The 24,984-nt window shown below is 31.3% G+C and overlaps 1 protein-coding gene across 3 annotated transcripts in view; it reads right to left on the reverse strand.

Annotated features, from left to right (window-relative positions):
- The window catches only part of Suv3 (Suv3 RNA helicase), a 142,693-nt gene that overhangs the window by 34,331 nt on the left and 83,378 nt on the right, over nucleotides 1-24,984 (reverse strand). For all 3 annotated transcript variants that reach the window (XM_035363099.2, XM_035363091.2, XM_035363109.2), the window contains exons 8-11: nucleotides 22,950-23,001; nucleotides 22,738-22,866; nucleotides 9,516-9,609; nucleotides 4,804-5,104 (exon numbers count right to left, since the gene is read on the reverse strand). In XM_035363099.2, coding sequence (XP_035218990.2) covers nucleotides 4,804-5,104; nucleotides 9,516-9,609; nucleotides 22,738-22,866; nucleotides 22,950-23,001 — 576 coding nt within the window. The remainder of the gene's footprint in view (nucleotides 1-4,803; nucleotides 5,105-9,515; nucleotides 9,610-22,737; nucleotides 22,867-22,949; nucleotides 23,002-24,984) is intronic.

A 24,984-nucleotide genomic window follows, 5' to 3' on the forward strand; every position in this document is an offset into this window, starting at 1 on the left:
CTAAAATTTTAAATTCTAAAAAAAAATATATATTGCAGCAAGCTTTCAGAGACAAACAGTATTAAACCTTTTCTTGTTGACAAAGATAGTTATACAGTTTAAAAGAAATTGTAGCAAGTAGTAATATCTATTCTAAATGAAACAATTTACATTGAAAATTTAACAGATGAAAATTATTCCCTGTGGAAACATAAAAAACAGAACAACTTCTAAGAAAAGAAGGTTTAGATACTATTATATTTGAAGGAAAAATCTCAAATAAACTGTGATAGTTGGTTAAAAGATAATCAAAAAGCTAAAGATTTAATTTGCTTAACTGCTGTCTAGATTCACAAACCATCAGTGTTTATTAGCGAAATAAAGTTAAAAAACATACTGTACATATCAGATTTAGACAGTAACTTAATTTCTATTTATGTATGAATAAAGGTTACATTGTTGTGGACCTAAAAATTCACTGTAAATGCTCTTAAAAATGGCAAGAAAAAGCACTTAAATGAGAAAAAATATCTTTAAAAAAATAGTAATATAAAAAAGACAATGTACAAATATTGACAAATGAATTAAAACCCAAAATCATTGCACATACCTGCACTTAATTTTTTTTGGTCTGAATTTTCAACCTTACACAAATGTATTACTATTGGACTGAATTATAAAGTATTTCTTGAAGTTTTTAAAAGTGAAAGATCTGCTGTCACTATACAAATTATAGCATTAGAAGCTTCTCCTGACATCAACTGCAGTTACTGGAGCATACTTAAAAAATAATAAATAAATAAATAAAACCTGCATAATTTATTACTAACTCTTCTTCAGTTTTAAAAAAGTCTGCTTCTTCTATCAGGATGAGAGATATTTTCCGCATGGATTGGAAGCCACAGTTTTATGTCAAAACAGGGAAAACTTTATGCATATAAACTCTTGTGAGAAACATTATAAAGCTCTGTTTTAAAAATAGGAAGCTCTATATTAAACTAGATTTATGAAAGGACATTTTCTGTTGCAGGCATCTGCAAAAAGATTTAAACAAAACACATATGGCGAAGAATCTAAAGTTTTAAAAATGTACTGTTTGTTTTGATAGTACTTTCAAGGGAAAAGAATCATTTAGCATGAAATATGGTCACCAAACACCTTTTGTGTTCATAGCATTCCTATTCTGATGGGACCTTTCTGAAAATAGAAATATCCAAGGTCATTTGCCAACAACAGACTGTACCAGCTGAGCACCCCTCAAAATCTGGTGGGGAAGGAAAGAAAAGAGGATTTTATACAGGTAGAAAAAAGTACTGCACACAGCTCTGAGTGTGTAATTTCAAGAACATGCCAATAGAATAGTGAAATAGCTTTTTCCCCAATGCAGGAACTCAACATGCACAAAAAGCCTTAAAGAACTAAGAAATGCCTGTATGCAAAAATTCTTAGAAATGGTACTCATACCTTGTGAGAAAAACCCTATTATAATACATAGGATTAACAGATAGCATTATCAGTTTTCTGTGGATAAGACATAGCTGCCTAGTAAAATGAGTTCATAGGATTTGACACAGTATTACTTCAAGAATAAGATTATTTTTTACTTCAGTACCTAGAATAAACCTGAAAATACTCTGAATTGAACAGAAAATGCACTAAAAACTTTAAAAAAAAAAAAAAAAAAAATGTGAAACAAAGTGCATTCATCAAAATCCAGACATTGGTAATAAGTGTACTATTAAGAGGAATAACTTGCTTATAGCTCACAGCAATGCTCAACAAGTCTATAAGTTGGCTGCAAACTTGATTGACAAGAAAACATATTTTGTTCACGCAAATCATGCTACAATATGAACTGCTACAGATAAAACATCATACGAATTACAGAATAGCAGCAAACCAAAATTTATGTCACTTACAAGTATTCTGTTGTAAAGCATACTTCTATGTGAACAAATAGAAGCGATGGAAATTTAACAAACTGCAAGAAGTAATATTCATAGGATAAAATTTATGAAGCAAAGGATACATGATTTACACAGGTAGAAGAAAAAAAAAAAAAAACAGCAAGCAGAACAGTTAACTTTTTAAAAATGCATTTAGATCTGACAGACGTGTACAAAACAGTACTGAAGATTTAGAAATTAATTTATTTCAGTATCTCAGAAAATGAAACAGAACTATCTCTTGCCAATGATGTAACAGCCGATAAGAAAGCAACTGTAGATTTGATTAAATGTAAAGAAAGAAAAAAAAAAAAAAAAAAATGTGTCGAAAGAAGAAATTCTAGTACGATGACTAAAGGTACAGACAGATACTTCTACAAAGCATCCATATAATATCAAAATAGAGATCCAAAAATATTTGAAGGAATTTTAACCAAAATGGAAACAAGAAGCTTGGATCAAAGTTACGGAAAAAGAAATAAACTCTCTAAATAGAGGACAATACTTACCAGTTTAAAAATTTGCTAAGAAAACGTTCAGGAAATAATCGTTTAAAATGAAATGAAATTGATATGAAGATAAAATACAAAACATACTAAAGGATACTCAAAAATACAGAAATAATTTTGGTGAAATCTTTTTTTTTTAGCACAGGCTGAGTATAACAACGCAAATATGCATCAACTAGGTGTTAAAACTGCATTTCTGAATGCCAAATTATATAAAGAAATTTACATGGAACAATCAGAAGGATTTGTAATTCTAGAAGAAAGAAAAAATTTTGTAAATTAAGGAATGAATTACAGTATTTGCCAGCGTATTAGACACCCCCTTTTTATAACACATTTTTGAAGGATAAAACTTTATTACTCATCATTATAATAAATTTACAGTATTTTAAATATACAAAATAATAATTTCTGCAAATATCCGATCTATTTGGAAAAGAACACCTTTTAATCTTCTTCGTTAAAACCCAGACACTCATCTCCAGAACTAAATGAAGAATCACTTGAAATTTTTTCAAAATCAGCAATCACATGTAGATTGTACTCTATGTTATAGCAATGCCGATGTTGTTTTTGAGCCATAACTTGCCAACAAATTTAAGAAAATTGAACAGTAGAAATTTCACACACTTAAAAGTCGTTCACAAAAATTGGAAAATTTAAACGAACCCAGCTGTGATCGTCACTGACAATGGATGCACATTAACTAAACTCTACTGTAAGCAGTAGCAGTGTAACTCTCTGCAACTGTAATATTCCCACACTCCACAAGGGGGGGGAAAAAAAAAAAACCCTCCAAATAGAGGAAATTTTCAGAAATGAATGTAATCAAAAACTCAGTATTGATATATAAGACACATCCTGTTTTTCACCCTTTTCAAAGAAAAAGGGCATCTTATATGCTGGCAAATACGGTAAGTAATTCTCAAACAAGCAGCAATGTGCTAAAATGCAGATACTGATAATATGCTTAAGAATACTGAGCAAAGCAGACCTGTCAATCAAAGCAAAACAGATTTGCGTCTTTTACGGAAAGGGATTGTGATAAAAACATTAATGCAATTGTGTAATATCAATGATGTTCTATTAAGTGATAAAATCAAGAAGCCCTAATTCTTCCAATATTCAATGATTTAAAGAAACGCCATCAAATAATGCATTTAGTTAAATATTCTTAGGCATGAATATTTACGAAGCTAAATCTTTCTTAGGCATGAAAATAAATTGAAAAGAATATGAAAGTTATCTGAAGAAGCAAATACTACTAATATACCCATGGAAATCAATTATTATATTTTAGGAGTAGAAGAAAATCTTCTACCCTCAAATAATAAATTTCGCCCAGCGATTGAAAATCTTTTATATGTAAGGTCTATCACAAGAGCAGATATTATATCTTCAAATCATATACTCAGCAGATGATGTAACAATACACTTCAAAAAGACACTAATGCTGCAAAAAGAACAATTAAATATTTAAACTCAATAAAAGATATCCTCGCTACATTTTTCCTTGATATAGAACCAAATCTTAGTCTACTCAGATGTTGACTGAGAACAAAATATTAAAGACAGAAAAAAGGTGCAATTTTATTAAATAGCAATTGGATTTTATAGTTTCCATGAAAACAAATGAATGCCTCTCTATCTTCAACAGAAGCTGACTATGTTGCACTTCTGCAAGCTATGTAAGAGTTAATTTGACTATTAAAACTAATAGAAGACTTTAATCTACCTCAAACTTTAGCAATAAAACATTTTGAAGATAATCGTTCAACAATGAAACTTGTTGAATCTAGAAAATATAGTTCCCATACAAAACACATGACAAAAAAATTTCATCATATATGTACTACCCTGATATCAGGAATCAGGTATCAGGAATATTATTACTTAGCTTATTTTTTAACAGAGCAAATGACTGATGACTAAATCCATACCTAAATGAAAACTTCACTTTTGCAGGAATCAATTACAATTAGTTTACTGTTAAGCATTTAGTTCATCTTAAAGAAATTATGTTTTAACACTGTTGAAAAACCATGATAACTTAGTAACACCGATAGTTCAGATATTTCTACAATCTACCTTGAGTGATCAGAAAAATCATCAATTCACATATCACTGATATTATCTACCACAAAATAATTCTGAACTTTTGTTATACATGTAACAGATAAGGTTTTAATTACATTTCTTTTGATGACAGCTTTTAAGATTTCATAATAAGTTTGATTAATTAGTAAAAATAAAATTTGATAGCAAAAGAAACAAAAAACCAACAATAAACCCACAGTATACATTATATAATATTAGATTTTTTAATAATTCATCGACATATTTTTAATGTTCATTCTTCAATAACTTACAATTAAATTTGATAGGGTTGCTTGAGGCAAATGATATGCAAATAATTCTACTTGATCAGCAGTTGGATGCAAACCAGCTTTCTCCAATGGTTCAACAGTCTTTGCCATTATACTCTTAAGAATAGGAAGATCTTCATTCCGAAATGTTGTAACAAACCCCTCAGAAAACTGTGTGTTGTATCTACCAGCTCTCCCTCCTATTTGCAGAGCTTGAGAAGTAGATATTGTAACTATTTCTTTTTCTCCTTTTTCATTAATTACAGGTTTAATCAAGGAATAGAAAATAATACGACGAATGCTCCTAAAAACATTTAAAAGAAATCAACACAGAATCTAGATTTATATATACATACATATATATACGTAACGTATTCGGAAACTAAGTACCGTTTCATTCTAGCGCCGTCGCAGCGCTGTGGTAGGCGTCCGCGCATGCGCACTAGTCTTTCTTGTTCACTGACTTTTAATTGTCGCCATTTTGGTTGCTCTATGTTGTGTTTTCAGTTTGCTGTGCACATTCAAAATGTTTAAGACAATTAGTTCTCCCGCTGACTGTGAGATTCGTGCCGTGATTAAATTTTTGAACGCGAGGAATGTTAAACTGGTCGAAATTTATCGTCAAGTGACAGAAGTTTACGGTGAATACGCGATAAGTGATGGAATGGTGAGAACGTGGGTAAGAATGTTTAATGCAGGTCGAACAAATGTCCACGCCAAGGCTCGGAGTGGTCGGCCTTCTATTGTCACTGATGATTTGGTAAGGAAAGTTGATGGAGCAATTCATGAGAACAGACGCTTCACAATGACAACTCTTTCAGAGGCATTTCCACAAATTTCATGTACTGTTTTGTTCGAAATTGTGTCTGACCGCTTGAATTATCGCAAACTGTGTTCCTGATGGGTTCCAAAAATGCTCACTCATGTTCACAAAACAAAGCGACTTGGTAGTGCCCTGACATTTCTCATGCGGTACAGTGATGAGGGAGAAAACTTTTAAACCAAATTGTGACAGGTGATGAAACTTGGGTGTGTCATTTCACACCAGAATCGAAACAACAATAGATGGAGTGGAGACACACTCATTCTCCGAAAAAACAAAAGTTCAAAGTGACAATGTCATCACAAAAAATCATGTGCACTGTCTTCTGGGATAGGAAAGGCGTTTTGCTTACTGAATTTCTTCCCAGAGGTGAAACCATTAATGCAGCACGATATTGTGAGACTTTAACAAAACTAAGGCTTGCCATTCAAAACCAACGAAGAGGAATGCTCAGTAAAGGAATTGTGTTGCTCCAAGACAATGCTCGGCCCCATACTGCTGGTGTCACTCAATCGTTAATTCGACAGTTTCATTGGGAGCAGTTCGATCACCCGCCGTGCTATCAATGGAAATGTCATACATAAGTACAGTACAAAGTCTGGATGTCTAATATTCGGAATGATCTAAAATCTGAACCTCAAAATCGCCAACTTTTTTTTAAATGCTTTACGCATGCGCATTTAATTTTTTCCCCTGAAGATAAAACTATGTGGAGAGTCACGATTCTTAATTTCCCTTTGGCACTAAATAAATATCTCGTTACTGAAGAAACAATAATTTAGTATAAATTTGTGTGATCAATAATTTGACTAGTATCTGCTTTGCATACATCTCGAACCAAAACATTTTAGATAGAAACATCGTTGATTTTACACCTACTAATATTTTATATCCCTGATGTCAACCTGGAAAATCATTATTTATTATACTTTGCTTCATTCATTTATTAAAATATGGGATCTTGAGTAATAACTCATGCAGCAATGCATTAAAATTTTTTTTTATATTAGTACAAAGAGTATGGTAACCATTTATGCTGACATTATTATGTCTGCAATGATTACAGGTTTAAGCTAAATGCACTAAGAAATATTGACGAGAAAAATTTAATAAAAATTTCTTTCTATATGCTAAAAATAGATTTTGTTAATAATATTCCTAGGCCAAAAGATTACATTTAGTGCTATTTGAATAAAGAATAACTGATTTGTTTTTCACATAAACACAGAACCTGCGCCAGACCTCATATGGCAACACTGGGTGGCAGACCTCATATGGCAACACAGGGAAGCCAAGATTTTTGAAACTTAGAGAAGCACCAAGCAACAAAATTAAGGAATTAAAATATTTTTAGAATTTAGAGAAAGCACTGGGATCCAAAATTTAGGGGCTGCCAAAAATTCAGAACTTGGGGAGGCGCTTGATAGCAGAATTGCAGAGCTGCAGAGACTGCATCAGGAATTAAGATATGTACCACCGGTCCTTAAAGTTTTTTCCTTCTGATATTTTTTAGCAGGAAAAAAAGTATTACAGTACATACAAGAGGTTTTTAATCCAAAGAGAAAGCCTTCGGAAAAATATCCAAAAAACTGCATGCAAAATCAGGTAGAATTTCAAATAATTTTTGAAAATTACTACTTTTATTTGCTACATTTTAATTAATTATAATGTTAATTAATTATAATTAAAAAGTGTAAATTAAAAATAATTAGTATAAAAAATAATTATAATTTATAAAATATTTCAGTTATTTGGACAAAGTAAAAGATGGTTGAAAACATGATTGCTCTTAATAACAGACAAAATTTTTTTATACTAAACTATTCAATAATACTTCTTGTATTTCTGTTCGTAACTTAACCAATGGTATTAGTAAAAGATATATCACACACAAAAATATAGCTTAAGATAATATACTTCATAAAATTTACTTCAATTATCAAAACATTGGTTAAAATTCCATAATCGGAGTGAGCACCAAGCTTGGCGAGATTTGGCACGATTTTAATTTGGTTGTGGTTTCCGGCTGTATGTTTTCTTGTGGCAAATCTAGAGCTTTATTTCGGTAACTGTAAGAGCGTGAATTTAGTGTAGCCAGATTTTTTTTTTTTAAATTTAATTTTGCAATGCTGTGTTTGTTTTTAATAATTTTACTGTTTAATATTATTGTTATATATATGTTTAATATTATATTTATATAAATATTTGCAGAAGTTTAAGCTGTTGTTGGAGGGAGAATGTTGGATTTCATATGACATGAAGTTTATAATTTATGAATGTTTTCATTGAATGTTATTTAGTTAATTTTTTTAGTTTTGTTTCTTGCATGTGGCAATCGAAAGATGTGGAATATTTAAAGCTTTGAACGAAATTGTTTAGTGTGTTGAATTCCACAATGAAAGTAACTTGAATATTTTAGTTAGTTTATGATGCTGAATATGCATAATTTGCTATTCTGTTCACGTTTAAAACTGACTTCGCAGTGCTCTGATCTGATAAGTGTATTCATTTATTTACTCAATAATTATTTACAAGAGTTGTTCATTCTACTATTTTATGATGAATTACATATATATAGGACAATGCTTTTACTTGCAAAGTTGTTGGACTTTATTTTACTCATCTAGTATTTTATCATCTCATTTTACTATTCTGTTTACATAATACTTAAAAGTTACTATTCTGTTTACGTTTAAAAATTACATTTTAGTGCTTTCATTTAGTGCAGCTAAAAATTTCGCCAAAATAGTTTGGCGCGAACTTACCCCGCTTATGGAATTTTAGCCTAAACATTCTTAAACTACTTAAAAAGAAAAAAAAAATTTAAATTAAACTATTTTCAAATTATATTATGAGCTATTATGAGCATTCACTTTATGAAGATACAAAGACACAGAAAGATACTTTAATGTGGCATGAAGAAATAAAAAAAAGCATATATAATACAGCGAATGATTCAAATACAATAATTTTATGCATCATAATAATATAATATAAAACTTATAAGATTAAATGCAATTTATCAATATTTATGTAGTTACATTATTTATTATCAAATTTATGTAATTTTATCCTACTATATTAGCAAATAGTAGGATAAAATTTTTAATTTCTTTAATAAAAATTTATATGAATATCGGGTCATTTGGAAAGTTGTGTGGTTTATCAAAGCATGTTTTTTTCCCTAATTATTTTGTTGCTGCTGATGAGGAAATGACCTTGATCGAAGCAGATGTTTAAACATGGTTTTTTCTGCTTCCATTTCATGTGTTAAACCTTTTTTTTTTTTTTTTTCCCAGTGCAGTGAGTGCTAAGAATGGAGAAACCGAAAGTTCATTTTCATTTCTATTAATAAAAAAAAAAAAAAAAAAAAAAAAAAAAAAAAAAAAAATTTTTTTTTTTTTTTTTTTTTTAAATCAGACTGCTCATAAATTTTATGATGTATATGGACAAAGTGCTGTTTTCTGATGCCACAGTTCGAAGGTAATCTGAGAAATTTAAGTATGAAATTTGCAGCCTCGAAAATTATACCATCTTCAGTCTACCATCCTCTGTAAACAAGGACTTAAAAGACGTAATTGAGCATACCTGAGATGTTTTGGGTCACACCCCATATTTACCAGATTTTGTCTCTTAGATTTTCATCTCTTCAAGTTACTTCAAAGTTCTCTGAACAAACTATTCATGTGTGAGTTCATTTCAAGACTCTCAAACAGCAATTTTTTTTAATAAAGAGGAATCACATAAACTTATAGATTAAAATAATGTTTATGGGATTCAATGATACTTTCATATGTTTTTGTACTGCTTCATTATTACTTAACATAAACAAAAATTTCAAAACTTTCCAGGGGACCATATAAATTCAAAATATGTTTTGAAATCTACTTACAAATTCAAGCCCATACCAATAGCATCGGTGGCAACTAGTATTTTGCATGGATGATTAGGATCATTAAACTTTTTTGCTTGAGCTAACTTTGTACCTATATAATAATAATAATTAAAAAAAGACAAACTTCATAAGAAAGATAAGTGCTTCAAAGTATAAAAGTATAGTGAAATTTTATTAAAGCATTATATTTAATATATATATATAGCCTCATTTTTCTAAATATGTCTTCATTTTCAAAAATTAAATGTCCTCTAAGAGTTTACATAGTAGCAAATCATGCCAACTGCACCTCTTCTGGCAAAACAAGTTACCCCCTAGTCAACCATATTGCTTCCTACTGTGCTCGTCTTCCTGTAATATTTATGAGGAAGACTATAAAGAAAGTATGATTCAGCGCCTAAAATGCAAAGGATGGCTATACATCTTATGTGCTGGAGTTGACAAGAAAATGAAATACAGTACAAAGTCCGAAATCCGGACTGGTCGGGACTTCCGCAATTACGGATTTGGGATTTTTCCGGATAATAGATCATCAATTTAAATCTGGTAAGATGGCATGGAGAAATTATACAATTAAAAATAAGAAATCGTAATTTATGAAATAAAGAACAATTATGATCTAAAGAGTATCAAAATTTGCACAAAAAAGCTTAATATTTATTTGTTTACTTTATCAAATATTTCTTTCCCCTCTGACTGCTCAATTTGTGGACCGAAATCGCTTCAAAAATTGTGTAACTTTTTTTTTTTTTGTTGCATATTTTAAATCTATATATATTGAAATATTGAAAAATGCATTTTTCCTTTCTAGAAAATAATTTTTATATAGATTTTTATCATGAAAAACTAAGTTGCCAGAAAAACCAATTTCAGATGTTATCACCAAAAAAATTTTTTTTCAATAAATTTCAGTCGAATTACAGTTAATTTCTATTTATTGCATAATATAAAAAAGTAAAATATATAAAATTTAAGAAAATATAAAGCATTGAGGAAAAAATATCTTAGAAATGCAGTTTAGTATGATAAGAGTTCAAAACAGGGTTCAAGGCAAAGTCCAACTTTACAGCCTTTGCCCCAGATTTAATAAATCTAATTAATAATCAACCTAATTATTAATCTAATCAATAAATCTAATTAATAATTCAATAATTTAATTAAATAATCAAGATTATCGCTGAACGTTTTCTAGCAGCCATTCTGTAAGAAAAAAGCAGCAAAAAGTGGAGTTTGAGCGGTAATACCACATGCCTTCAAACGCCGCAATTTAGTGGACAATTAACGATATCTGTTGGAAAAAGCGTAAAGTAAACGTCTAATGCTGTATATAATTTATTTCAGTTGTTAAACTGGGAAAAAACGGGATGCGTTCCTCAATAAAGGATGAAAAACACATTCCCGTGTAAATCGCGGGATGAGCAGATTTTGCTAATAGGGGATAGGAAAGTAATGTCGTTTCTGTGCATGTCGATATTTGATTCTCATTTGTCAGCTCATTGTTTATCTCGAAGGCTTGCCAAAGTCATTTTAAGGTTATTGTGACTTACTCACTTCTAAAAAATTCAATATAAAACTTTTTTTTTTTTTCAATTTTGGGTGAAATAGCCAGCCAAATACCAGAAGAGCATATCCGGCATTGTATGCTTTTTGAGTTTCGCAAGGATAGTAATGAAACAGTTGCGACCAAAACCATTTGCGATGTTTATCCACGTGCATTAGACGTTCGTAAATGCCAAAGATGGTTTTCAAGTTCAAATCCGGTAATTGTGATCTCTCTGACTCCTATTGATCAGGAAGACCAACAACATTAGACAACGACATGCTAAGGGCAGAAGTGGAAGCAAATCCATGTCAAACAATCGAGGAACTGTCAGACACCCTTAATCAACTTTGGTCGACTATCCAAGAACATTTAAAGCAGATTGGAAAAATAAGTAGAGCAGATGTTTGGGTCCTCCATAATCTGTCCAAAGAAAACAAAGCCAACCGATCCATCACATGCAAAAATAATGAAAACTAGGTCCTATAGCACAATCTAAAACGCAAAAATCAGTTTTAATAGGGGTTACAGATGCTTTACATCCCAAAAAAGCGCTTCTGTGTGTTTGGTGGTGTATTCGCGGAATTTTTCATTTTGAATTGCTGAAACCTGGACAAACTGTTAATGCAGACCTTTATTGTGAACAATTGGATGGAGTGAAACAATCTTTAATTGAAAAATATCAACTGTCAACAGAAAAGGCGTCATTATGCAACACAACAATATAAGACCGCACTGTGCAAGACGAACACTGGAAAAAATTAATGAATTGGGGTGGGAGGTACTGCCATACTTGCCCACCACACTCGGCCGATATCGCAGCATTGGATTTCCATTTATTTGGATCCCTACAACATTTTCTTAGTGGCAAAAAATTTGAAAATTTGGATGATGTTCAAAATATCCTCTCGAGATATTTTACTCAAAAACCAATTGATTTTTATCGGTTCGGCATTGAAAATCTGCACATTAGATGGCAAAAGGTTGTTGATAACGAGGGTGATTATATTATTGATTAAAAATAAAAACTTGTTAAAAATGTATTTGTTTGAATTTAATGTAAGAAAGCGACATTAATTTCCGAACCCCCTATTACATTTGAGTTGCCCGTGGAAATCGCGGGATGAGCAGCCAGGATATAAGGTGCTTTTACAAAAAATTCAAAAAGTTCCTTTTTCTTTTTTCTTGTGTCATATACAGTAGACTTTGCAATGCCATACTCCTCACATAATTTTGAGACGGATAAGCCTTTATCCATTTTTTGCAGCAATTTTACTTTTTGTTTAATGGACATCGAAACATGGTTTTGCTTTTTAGATCTTTGGCAATTCCAGAATTGGAAATTCTTTTCGACATAATCGAAAGTTCAAGCTTAGTTTTTATAAAATTGCCATAATAATAACAATCTGTAAAAAATAATAAGCTGTCAGGGAGCAACACAGTCTGCTACATTAATTGAAATGCCTTATAATCAGTAAAGATAATTTTAGCCTAGCTTAATAGTGTCCATTACACATTATTCGCTCTGTATCACAAGATTGGCGACGAAAACCAAGTTGTTTCGCTAAATTTTGTCTTGCTCCTATTGCGTACTAAATTAAGCCTGAATTGTATTAGTTTAATTATTTCCAATACCTACGTTTATTTCTTGCACATGCTTAAAACTAATCCGAGTCCTGAATAAATAAACTCCCACATATACTTAAAGGTTTTATACACGGCCGGCACTCGATACCGCCTGGTGCAGTCTCTAATTCTGCTACAAAGCGCTTTCTTAAATTATATATTTTCACCGTGCCTAAACTTTTTTGTTGAATTTTTTCTCGTCAACATTTCTTAGAACATTTAAAAATCTATAATCATCGCCAAGCGTAATGTTAGCATAAAAGGTTGCTATACTCTTGTTATTCAATTAATAAGATAAAAAAAAAGTTTAGACATCACAGCATGAGTTACTACTGAAGCTGTCATGTATCGATAAACATGCAGTAATTAAAGGAAAATATTAAATAATGATTCGCCAGGTCGGCGTCAGGGATATAAAATAGGTTAATTTTTCTGTTTGAGATGTAATGCCAAGCAGACACTTAGCTGTGAAGCCAAATTATTAATCTCACAAATATATGCTTACATGATTGTTTTTTCATAACGATGTATTTTATTTAGTGCCTAAGTGAAATTAAGAATCAGAATTTTTAAGCGAAAATCTCCAGATGTTTTATTATGGAAGGAAAAATCAAATGTGCATGCTTAAAGAATTAATAAAAAAAATGTTTGTGGCTTTGAGGTCTGGATTTTAGATCATTCCGGATAATGGACGTCCGGATTTCAGACTTTGTATTGCAATATCTTTGTGAGCACTGTTGTAATTAATTGAGAAAAAAAGTTTCATTATAATTTTCAAATTTTAAACATAGTATGGCTTAAACTATATGTGGTATGACTTTGAATACAGGTTATTCAACTCTTCATAAATTTTATTAATTTTATCCAACAGAGTAGATTGTATGGAATTTTACTGTAATAAATATCAGCAATGACAACACAAATTATTATTACCACGCATAATTTTAATTTTTTCATAACTCCTACAATTTATACCTATTTTTTCTTAGGGGGTACAACTTATGCAACCTTACCCTAATAGGATGAAGATCTGAAAAAAAAAAAAAAAAAAAAAAAGAATAAATGCTTTTGAAATAATGTTGAAAATATATATAGTGGTTGATTTAGAGTATCTAGAAACATTGATTAAAACATTTGAGGAGTTTTTTGTTTCAAACAAGTGAAACTTAAAGAGCTTCTCATGTACAAAAGCTGAATCATTCATTGAGGAGTAAAGGAACACTAATAACCCTATAACATACACAGATCTTTACCAATCTTGCTCACAATGTTAATACAGAAAAATTGTTCCTTCTTTCTTGTATAGTGGAAGAAGAACTAACTGCCTTGCTGTGGAGTTGGTGAAAGGACTAGCTATGGTGAAAAATGATAGATACTTCAGATGTACAGCAATCCATTTGTATTTGCTTTAAAATTCTGATATCTAAAGCAAATTTAACGAAGATATATTCATCAGCTGTTTAAATGAACCCTTTCGATCAACTGATACTTGATTACATACTAAGGTTCATTATAACCCTACACGATTATAACTACACAATATTAGGATACAGTTTTTTTGGCTCTTTAGTGTGTGTGTATATAGTATATGTAATGAAAATAAGAAAAAGAAGTAACAATGTTGATGGCGTAGCACACAGATTCATAGTGAAGAAGAATTCAGATTTCATAGAATGCTAATATGTTGAATTTGTAATAACTAACAAACTTGGCAGTCAAAGCGGACTAAATTATATTTTATTTAAACTGACATTTGTGGCCACAATTCACTTTGCACTCTAATTCCAGAACATTTACATTTTTGATAATGACTGCTGTGATAAGAAGAAAGCAAAGCGAAACAGTGTCAAAGCACATGTAGAAGCTAAAGTCTGAACATCAAGAGAGTTAAATGTGTAGTACACAAATATCCAATATGGAAGCTTACCAAGAGAAGGTTTTCGTTTAGGTTAGAAAGGTTTCAGTTGTTGAAATTTTGAGTTTATGTTTCGAGTTGGCTATGTCAGTGGTCGGCAAAGTGTGGCTCCAGAGCCGCATGTGGCTCTTTGGCTCCTTAAGCGCGGCTCTGGTACAAATATCCATGGACGGCGCCATAATATTTTCATTTAAAAAAAACTTGGTAAGAAAAAAAAATTACATCTTATTTTGATAAATTAAAATTCTTCTATAAATCGAGAACATGTATAATTTTTTGTTTGAGTAAAAAGATAGACAGGTAATTAAACTTCATATTGTTGTAAAAATACGCAACGACCATCGAGTTTAATTTTATTAGTTTTCGAAAACGTAAATATAAACCATGTGCAAGCTACCGGCATGCGTGTGCATGCTTTTTGTAAAATAGTGAAGTTACAAATTGACATCACAGAGCAGCAGTTGCAGTGTGAACAAGTGGTCTGCTTTGAATGACCTGGAGAAGGAAGACATGATCATTTTCAATGCTTGGAATAGTACTCCTGACTCTTACGATCAGCTGAAAAAGCTCGCGTTTGCTGTTCTTTCCCTTTTTTTTACATATATATGCGAACAATCTTTTTCAAGCATGAACATTGTCAAGAGTAAACTGAGAAGTCGTCTTATTGATGAGAACTTGGAATCATGCCTAAAATTAAAAACAACAGCATACAAACTGACTTACTCAAACTTTCCAAAGAGATGGCAAGCACATTGTTCACATTAATAAATATTTATTAAGTATTAAATTTAGTTTTATTTAGTGTAATAAAAGTTTACTAAACAAGCAGATTTGGTTCCAATTTTTTTAAAAAAATTGTTGTAATGTTCATATTTGGTTCTTTGGCTAATAAGTTTACTGACCACTGGGCTATGTCATCAGCAAGCCATGTGACATAGATTAATCTAGAAATACACAGTCCACAAAAGTTACTATTTTTAGAGTAAAGAAGAAGTAACCAAATTAAAAGGCTATTACTAAATGAAATTAATAGAGCTGATTTACATATTTTTTAAACTTACATACATCTATATATATGTTCGATTGGTTTTACTCCGAGATAGTACTCATCCAGATGAGCAATAATTACCATAGAACATAAGGTCGCATTCCACTCCAAGAAGCAGAAAAGAGGAATATTAGAATTCCAACCTGAATTTACAACAGTGTTGGGAGAGCAAATGAACAAGTCCAAAAGTTGCACAATCAATTTAGTGAAAAACTCAGAGAGTGCACAAAAGGGATAAAACCGAAAACTTGGCATTTGAGTGTTAAATCGAGCTCAGACTTTGATTGCAAACACTCAAATGCCCATATTTTGTCGGCAAGGTCTCAACCTAGCAAACGATTGCAACAAGTTAGCAATCTAAATTATTAAGGGGAAATTATCTATCAGGGGGGAACTGCTATATCAAGGTAGCAGTTTTTTCCCCCTTCACCATCTTCTATCCTGTCCTCCTGGAGTTGCTGTGTTGCGGTTATTCTACTTGAAGCACCCTTCTATGGGACATGAAAATCTGACAGCTGTAACACAGCATGAACTTTTCATGCTAATCTCGGAATACAGCTAAAGTTGGAGTTAGTTGATAATATTCAGCCCTTGATTAGATTGCTAACTTGTCGCAATCATTTGCTAGGTTGAGACCTTGCCAACCAAAGATGTGCATTTGAGTGTTTGCCATTAAAGTCTGAGCTCGAATCTCTCTCTCTCTCTGTGAGTTTGTTACTAAACTGATTGTGTAACTTTTGGACTTGTTCATTCGCTCTTACAACACTGTTGTAAGTTCAGGTTAGAAATCTAATATTCCTCTTTTCTGCCTCTCCGAGTGGAATGCAACCCTATGATCTATAGTAATAATTGCTCATCTGGACAAGTACTATCACCCCTCTTAATTTGTAAAAACAATTTAGAATCACCCTGTATATGAATATCAGATTTCTCTGGAATGACACAGTTCAGATTGGTATATCATAAAATTATAAAGAGCTACCATTTTTAGGACAGAAAAGACTACCCAAATTAAAAGGAAGAATAAAAGGGACTATTGCCAATTAAAATTAGAAGTTTTCTTTACAAATTTTATATCATACATGTGAGAAAATTGAGGTGATGTCGCTCGGTAAATAATGATGATCTTTTTTTGCACCACATAAAATTCAATAGAGAATTACAGATTAAATTGAAATACAACAGTTGCTTAGTGCCTCCTCACGCTAGTTACACACAAAACAAATTTTGCATGACTTGATATATTTTTAGTCATTTGGTGCCTTCTCGCCCTCACGGAATCAGAACAAATCAAAAGTCTCAACCGTCACCACCTTCAAGTGGTTTGACTGGTTACTCTCCTCATCCCCATCACTAATTCTCATGTACACAAGCAATATTCTCCGTTGTGTAGTGCCCCTTTGTGGCTGCAAAATGTAGCACTCCCCCACACTATATATTATTAATCCAAAGGGGCTTGGTCCCTGAGGGACTATTGTTTTTGTTTTGCAATTTTGCATCGAATCAATCTGAATTTCCGCTTCACTTTTCAAACTGTTACCAACAAATATTATTGGCCTGTATTATATTTGAAGAAATTAAATAATGAAGAATCAGCATAAATGTATGTATGTTTCTCACATTGTGATAAAACAATGGGATCTAGAGCCATCAAATTTTGAATGATGTAATCCTAATCCTATATCTGGAAGCCCAAATTTGAAATTAAAAAATGCCCCTTTAGACGTAATTTTAAAATCTGAAACCTTTCAGTTTTTTTTTAATACTTATTTTATTATTACTGCAACCACTAATGATGCCCATCTTATGGTGTTTGCCAAACTTTGGCATTTCTGATACTTGCTCTCGTAGGAAAAAAAAAAAAAGATTGCCGACTCCAAATTTAGGAAACAGGTATTAAAATATGCAGTATATTTCTCATGAAATATCATGTGAATTACATTTCATTCTATTTACAACTTTTTCCCTTAATCACATGTTAATCTTAAATGTGTTTATTTTGACTGTCTAAAACAGGGTTTCTTTAACCTTTTTCAGTCATGACCCCTTTTTATTATTGAGATTTTTTTGCGACCTCCAGAACCCCATAATATTTACACAAATTTTGTGGGACCCCATAAGTATTGTGCAAATCCGAAACACATGTCAGTGAAACTGCCAATTTTTTCACTAGCTTTAGGTCATTAGCTTTAATTTCTAATTTTAAGACATAAAACAATGTGAAAATTATAATTAAGTAACAGACGAAATGACAGCATCATGAGCAAAGCAAGGAAAATGAATGTTTATATTATAAAAAGAATGCGTAGAAACGTTTTCGTTTTTTCTGTGTCTGTATTGTCTTATCTTTATCTATTTTCAGATACATTGTGTAAAAATATTTGGTAATTGTAAAATTATTATAATAATTTAAGAAAATATTAAAACTGCTAAAATTTTGGCGACCCCCTGCTGCAGGTCCCGCAATCCACAGTTTAAGAAACTCTGGTCTAAAATAACATGACCTTATATCAATAGGTGTATTTTGCACCAAAGCACATTGTTTAAAACTTAAAAAGTCTGCCTGATATAGCATTCCCATTTTACATTTCAAACATTCGGAGCTCATATTTACATTTTAGAATATTTTATTCCTAAATTTAACTAGCAACAATGCTGCTGTTTCAAATCTAATAAATAACATTTTAGCACTTTTCCATGTGAGTATTTTTCTATGTGGGCATATTTCTGTGTTGGCTTTTTTCCTGTGAGCATTTATACTTGTGAGAATTATCCTGTGAGTACTTTTCCTGTGGGCGTTTTCCCTGTGAGCATTTTCCTAGAACCGATATTTGCCATTATTGATTGAACTGATTCATTTAGTTACTTCATTTAGTTGCAAATCTCACTGGTAAATTTAGGTAAGCAGCAATAGCAGCAAAAACTCCCAAAATTGATGCCATTCTTACGAAGCGAGCAAGAAAAGGTGCAATTATTCATCAAGCAACACAATGGGGAAGTACATATTTGATGATATAGAGGTTGTTAGAAGTAAAAACTTTTTTAGAAGATGTAGATAACCCTAATGTTTCACTAACAGAAAGACTGTAGAACAATCTTGCAGAATTGGAAACTCTTCTTTCCACACTGTATATAGCCACAAAAAAGCTACAATCTGAATAATTAAAAGGAAGCGAGAATGGAAGAATGTGATGTTTGTTTTTTCTAAAATGGAGGGTTTATTGCAAAAGGAATCATTTCTTCAACGAAGAAAAGAGAAACTAGTTTGCTAGACAATGAGATCTTGCTGGGTTCAATATATGTAGAACCAAAACACCAAATTTTGTTGGATGATGAACAAATTAAAAAGGCAAAGAAAGCCGCCTATGAATTTTCCTTAAGAATGAAATTATTATCGGAACAATTGGAGTATTCAAATCAGGACAGTCAACCTGCAGACATTGCAACTGAGTCTCCATCATCCTTTTCCAGTGATGAATTAGATTTTGAGAAATATTTTTCTATAATACGGAAAAGGCTAAGGCAAAGCAAATCAAAATAAAGAATGAAGTGCCTTTAGATACAAAAATGAAAAAAATATAAAAAAGGTTTCTACACGGCCTTTGAAGAAATAGAGAAATATGATTGCGCTTGCAAGACACCTCTTTTAGAACTTAAAGAGCCTGAAAAACCTGAAAAGTTAAACAAGTAGCACTAACAATAACAACTCTTCCTCCTACTCAAGTTAATGTGGAAAGAATCTTCTCAGCTCTGAAGTTTATAAAATCGGATCTATGGCCCTCCAACAAAGAAAATCTTGCCGAAACTATACTGTTTCTTAGAAATAACTAATGTCATTTTTCCATTTCATAATAAATGGTAATTAATATAAATATTTTGCTATATCATCAATTTTTTTCCTGTAGCATCTATTACTTCTTTTATATTAAGAAAAAATAAGCTGTAATCCATGTGTATATGTTTACAATATATATATGGTAAAAAGAATATTCTTAGTGCTTCCGCTAAAAAGTTTATATATGAGGGAGTAGGAGTCAGAATCTTTAAAATTCCAGGAGTCGGACATTTTTCCTATCGACTCCACAGCCCTGGAGGTAATAGTGGCCGCCTATTAGGTGCCTCCATAATGAAGTAACCACCGTTTCTAGCCTTAGTAAAGGTGAAAGCTTAAATGGCTATGCTGTGTAGTAAAATTCGGGATTTTTCGAATTAAATAGTTTCTTTTTAGGTTGAATTAGATACTTAGATATTAAGTTTAATTTTTGTGTCTTTAGAAAGAAGCATTTATTCATGTATATTTATTTTAAGGAGACAATTCTTTTTATTTTTTTCACTTAATTCTTATGTTGGGATAGAGTCTGTGAACCAGTGCCTCAAAATTTATGTAAAAATATAAAGAGAAATATCTAACGAACTGTAATGGATTAATTGTGAAATGTTAAGTTTGATTTAAGGTGTTAATGTAAAAGAACACGGTTACCTGATATTTGTTTCCTTTCCGCCATTTCGTTCTCTTGTCTTCTTTCATTCAGGGGATGTTCAACAAGATTCTAGAAGCTAGATCTTTTGTTCAGGGTTTAGCTGAAGGCAGATGTGCGTGATAAGTTTTTCTTGTAAACAGGTAGGTTAATGGAAAAGGTCGAGAGGAGGTCAACATCTTGTGAGCCGGTTTCTGGGAGAACTGGCAAATTTTTGTAAGCAGCGTACTTGCTCAGTAATGTCTTGTTGGGTTTCGGAAGAAAAGGTTTGGAACTTTGGAAACTTTTGAGGGCGAGTTTTGCCAAGTCTGGAAAACTGTGGTTGTCAGTACTTTTAGGGTGAAATTTGAGAGTTCGGCACTTTTTTGCTTCTCTCTTGCGCGGTTCTGCTGAATTGCTCTTGGAATGAGGTCTCTGTTGCTTGCAAAATTTAACTTCTGGGTGAAGACCAACTATCTTGGACACACTGCTGAGATGAGGCAGACTGATATTATCCATGCTTACTCTGGATTTTGGTAACGCTCAAGAAGATTCTTAGTGGGCATCTTCGTTGTTTGTTATCTGTTTGCCTATTACAGAACTCTAAGGAATGCGTGTTACCCTTGCTTCGTCTAAGAAAAAGGATTATTACTTAGCTCATTCACTGACCGCCACGATGGTGTATCTTTAAAGATCTCTAAGAATGTTCCTGACAATTGACGCCATAGGAGATGACAGAAGAAGAGGTGTCACTTTTTTCCTTTTCTTAATTTCTTCCTCGTTTCGACACAACAATTAGCAAGAAATTAATTAATTTCCATTCACTAGTTAGTATATTCAAAATCGTAACGGACGTTTTCACTCACATAAGAACTCCGCAACAAATGTCTCTCAAGCATTCCTAGACCCTCCCATGTCCCATAAATTACTTCTCACAAGTTTCACCACCTGAAATAATTCAAAGCCCCCACCGCCGATAAGGAATTTTGGCCACACAACCCTTCTGAGTAAGACACCGAAGAGATAACTTTGCCCACATCCCACTAGAAGGAACGTAAGTTAATTAATGCTTTTTCTGGCCTTTTATATCATGTAGATTCACTTTTTTTCTTATTATATATATATTAATATTTCAATTTTTATTATTTGCTTTGTTTTTGCAAAGATAGCATTATGTTTCTTAATTTCCTAATGTTTATTTCAATTACTTTGAGTTATATTTCATTATTCCACTTAAGATTACCAATGTTTAATTTTTATATAAATAGTTTTGAATTAACATTCATAAAAACGAGGATGTCGGGGGAAAATTACTAAGTATTTTATCAATTTTACTACATAAATTGCTTTTCACTCAAAAATTGTATTAGCAAAAATGCTTAATTCAGAATGAGTTCTTTGGTACTCTACTTTGGTTCTAAATACATTCACTTCACAGAACTATTTTGGCCTAACTTAATTTGCCAGTTTGGCATCACCATTATTACTTGAGTAAATGATGAAACACCTTCGTATTTATTAATTATTGTTCATTGAACGGGAGTTGGTTTGTTCCCCTTGAAAAGTCAACTAATTTCCGATCAATAGCAATAATTACTTGCTTTTAATTTAATTTCTTTTTCAAAGTTTGAAATTTTGTTATTCATGATTTAATTCAAGTCCCTGTAAAACATTTTTAGTAATGTACATTCAAGTTACTTTAAAACAAATTTTGGAACCCAGAGGTAGGAAAAGTTTCCAAAATTAAATTTTTGGAAACTTTTCCTACCTCTGGGTTCACTCTTTTCGATACTTCTACTAAAATTAATATTAGGAGATAATATAATCAATATTTCTTTAGTATATATACAGTAAAAAGTAATTAATCCGGACTCGTCATGACTTCGGCAATTCCGGATTATAGATCATCAGATTAAATCTAGTAAGATGGCATGCAGAAATTATAAAATTAAAAATATGAAACCGTAATTTATCAAATAAAGAACAATTATGATTTAAAGGGTATCAAAATTTACAAAAAAAAAAAAAAGCTTAATATTTATTTGTTTACTTTATTAAACATTTCTTTCAATGTAAGTTGTTTAAGTTGCTTCATTTTATGTGATAATACTTTCTCTTTAATTCTATAAACATAAATAATTTCTTGTTCAGTTACAAAGTCCTATAATTGCCATGTTGAGAATACCGACTAACTTGTCATTCGAAATTTTTTCGTTTTCAATAACCTCTTTGTCACTTTCTTCACTATCGGAAGCGAATTATAATGACGAGGAATCTGATTTAAATCATATCAAAGATGGAATACATCGAGATGAAATACTACATTTAGTAAGGAATTATAAGCCGAATAAAATAAAAACCTATTATGCGTATGCGTAAACACATGCGCAGAAATTTTGTAGCTTTGAGGTCCGGATTATGGGTGTCCGAATTAACGACTTTTGACTGTATATATATATACGCTGATTTTTAAATCAAAAGAAAAAATTACAGAAAAAGCTACACAAATCAAAGTTTCTTTTTTCTTCTATTTGATGTCAAAGACAGGCAGCACATAATATGCCTATTATGCCTACTTCCAAGTTTTGATAAATCTACTTAAAAGAATTAAATAAAAATAAAATAGCCATTACCTGGAGGTAAGCCACCATAAATAACAGCACATTCATACCCTTTTTTTTCCAATTCAAGACTAACATTAAAGATGTCATTTTTATTGAAACAGACTATGCAATCCCCAGGCTGAATATTGCTTAAATCAGCTACAAATAAAATTAAATTTTGTTAAAATAAAATAAAAATATTTTTAAAAAACACAATGACACTTATAATAAATTTCTCTTACCTAAGGCTTTGTTCTCAATAGTTAAGGAAGTAAGCCTTTCATACCTTCTTACCTATAAAAGTAAACAAAACTTCAGCAAGAATAAGCACTAGCTTAGAAAAATAAATGGCAAAATCCAGCAAATTAACAGTACATAAAATAGCAAATTCTTATCGGATTTCACTCTTGGAGACAATATACAGAAAGATATCAACAAAAATTACAATTTTTGCACATTTAAATACATTAAATCATGATTATTAATAATCCGATTATTGAAAGTTTAATCCAAAATTGTTTAGGCATGCATATCATTGCAAACAATATTACTTAACGTGCAGTCAAATCCTGAATTAGTGAGTACCAAGGGACTGATTGAAATTATTAAATCAAAGGTGTTATGCTAAACTATGAATCTATTTGAATTTTAATGGGTTATGAATTAAAAAGTATTAACATTTTTATTTGTACTTATCATTTCATCAGGTTCTTTCATATTTTAAACATACACAATAATAAAATATTTGAAAATATAATATAGTTCTGCTTTGTTTTAAATCTTAGTTAAATCAGTACTAGTCACTAGTTTATTGATATTACTTAAAAGTATTAAAATTCAGTCTCATTTGAGTCGGACTTTAAGAAACTTTTTTTTTTTCATATGTTACAACCCTGTTTAATTCAATGGATATGACCTTCACTCAATTTTCATTTTTGAAATCAGATGATCTTAACAGTTTGATGATATATAAATTTTTGCTGTAAAATATAATTCATGATATTATGTAATATTCACATATAAATAACAATTAAAAAAAAGCTGAAAAAATCAAAATTTGAAGGAAATATTATACTTTAGAACAACTAATTAAGCTTCTGAGCCACTGTACCATTTTTAAATCCTGCTGTGAGCTACTCAAAAGAACTACCAACTTCTTTTTAAAAAATCTTATATTTGCTTATTGCTTATAAACTTACATTTCTAGTAAATTTGAAATCAGTTTTAATGAAACTGTATATAACAAAAAGAAATTGAAATTAAATTGCAAATAAGAAAGAAACTGAACATCAATTAGTAATACATAACAAATGTAATAACAGACATTTTTATCAGACTGATTAATGGAGGATTAATGGACTGATGAGAAGGATAGAACTCTTTTTTGTCATCAACAAGATTTTTAATGTTGGGAGAGTAGATAGTGGCTGTCATTCGAATATAGTTGTCCAAGTATTTATTAGTAAGTCTGTTTCTCTACTTATTGTTTAATAAATTTCAATGCTGGAAAACGAAATCTTGCACAGATATATAGAGCCGAAAATTACCTTCACTTAGAGACAAACCTGGGCCAAAATTGGGTATTTTTATTAAAGAACAAGAGGCCAAATATTTTCATAGCTTGAAGAAATTGAATTTACAGATAAATCATTTCAAAAATTAATCAGTTCCAACTCCACTGCAGCAGTGTCTTCTTGTCAGCGTCAGTTCAGTGGAAGAATCACAGTTAATACAATGTCCCCGCGAGCTATTAGTAGCTGTTTATCGATGGTTTGGCAATCACTGCTTTAGAAGTATGATTTAAGGGCTGCATATTGTTTTATGAATATTAAATTTTATAAAATGGTTAATTAACAGAGAAAATATATTATTAAATTGAAAATAATTTAACACTTGTTTGATATCTTTTGGATGAGACCACTGGAAACTAACAAAAAAGTGGGTAACATTAAATCAAAATTGAAATATATTTTGGTACTTCATTATTATTACGGCTTCAATTTTTAAACAGAAAGTTGGCGGCAAAATTATTGTCAAATTCATGTTTACTTCTTACATACACTATGTGGCTATCGTTATTTCTGTGATGGCATCAGAAGTAATTTCTGGTTCCCAGAGATTTCACTACATGAATTCCACTAGGTAAGACTCATGATAATGGTGAACCGAAACTCACTGATTTTTATTCTGCACCTTCATGAAGCATTACAGACATTCAACATTTTGTATATGAGTCTGTCACATATTTATTACCTGCATGTCATCAACAGTCACATA

Source organism: Stegodyphus dumicola, chromosome 4 (assembly GCF_044657685.1).
Source record: "Stegodyphus dumicola isolate Sdum_Otavi_A_Nest chromosome 4, ASM4465768v1".
In the NCBI taxonomy this organism is placed as follows: domain Eukaryota; kingdom Metazoa; phylum Arthropoda; class Arachnida; order Araneae; family Eresidae; genus Stegodyphus; species Stegodyphus dumicola.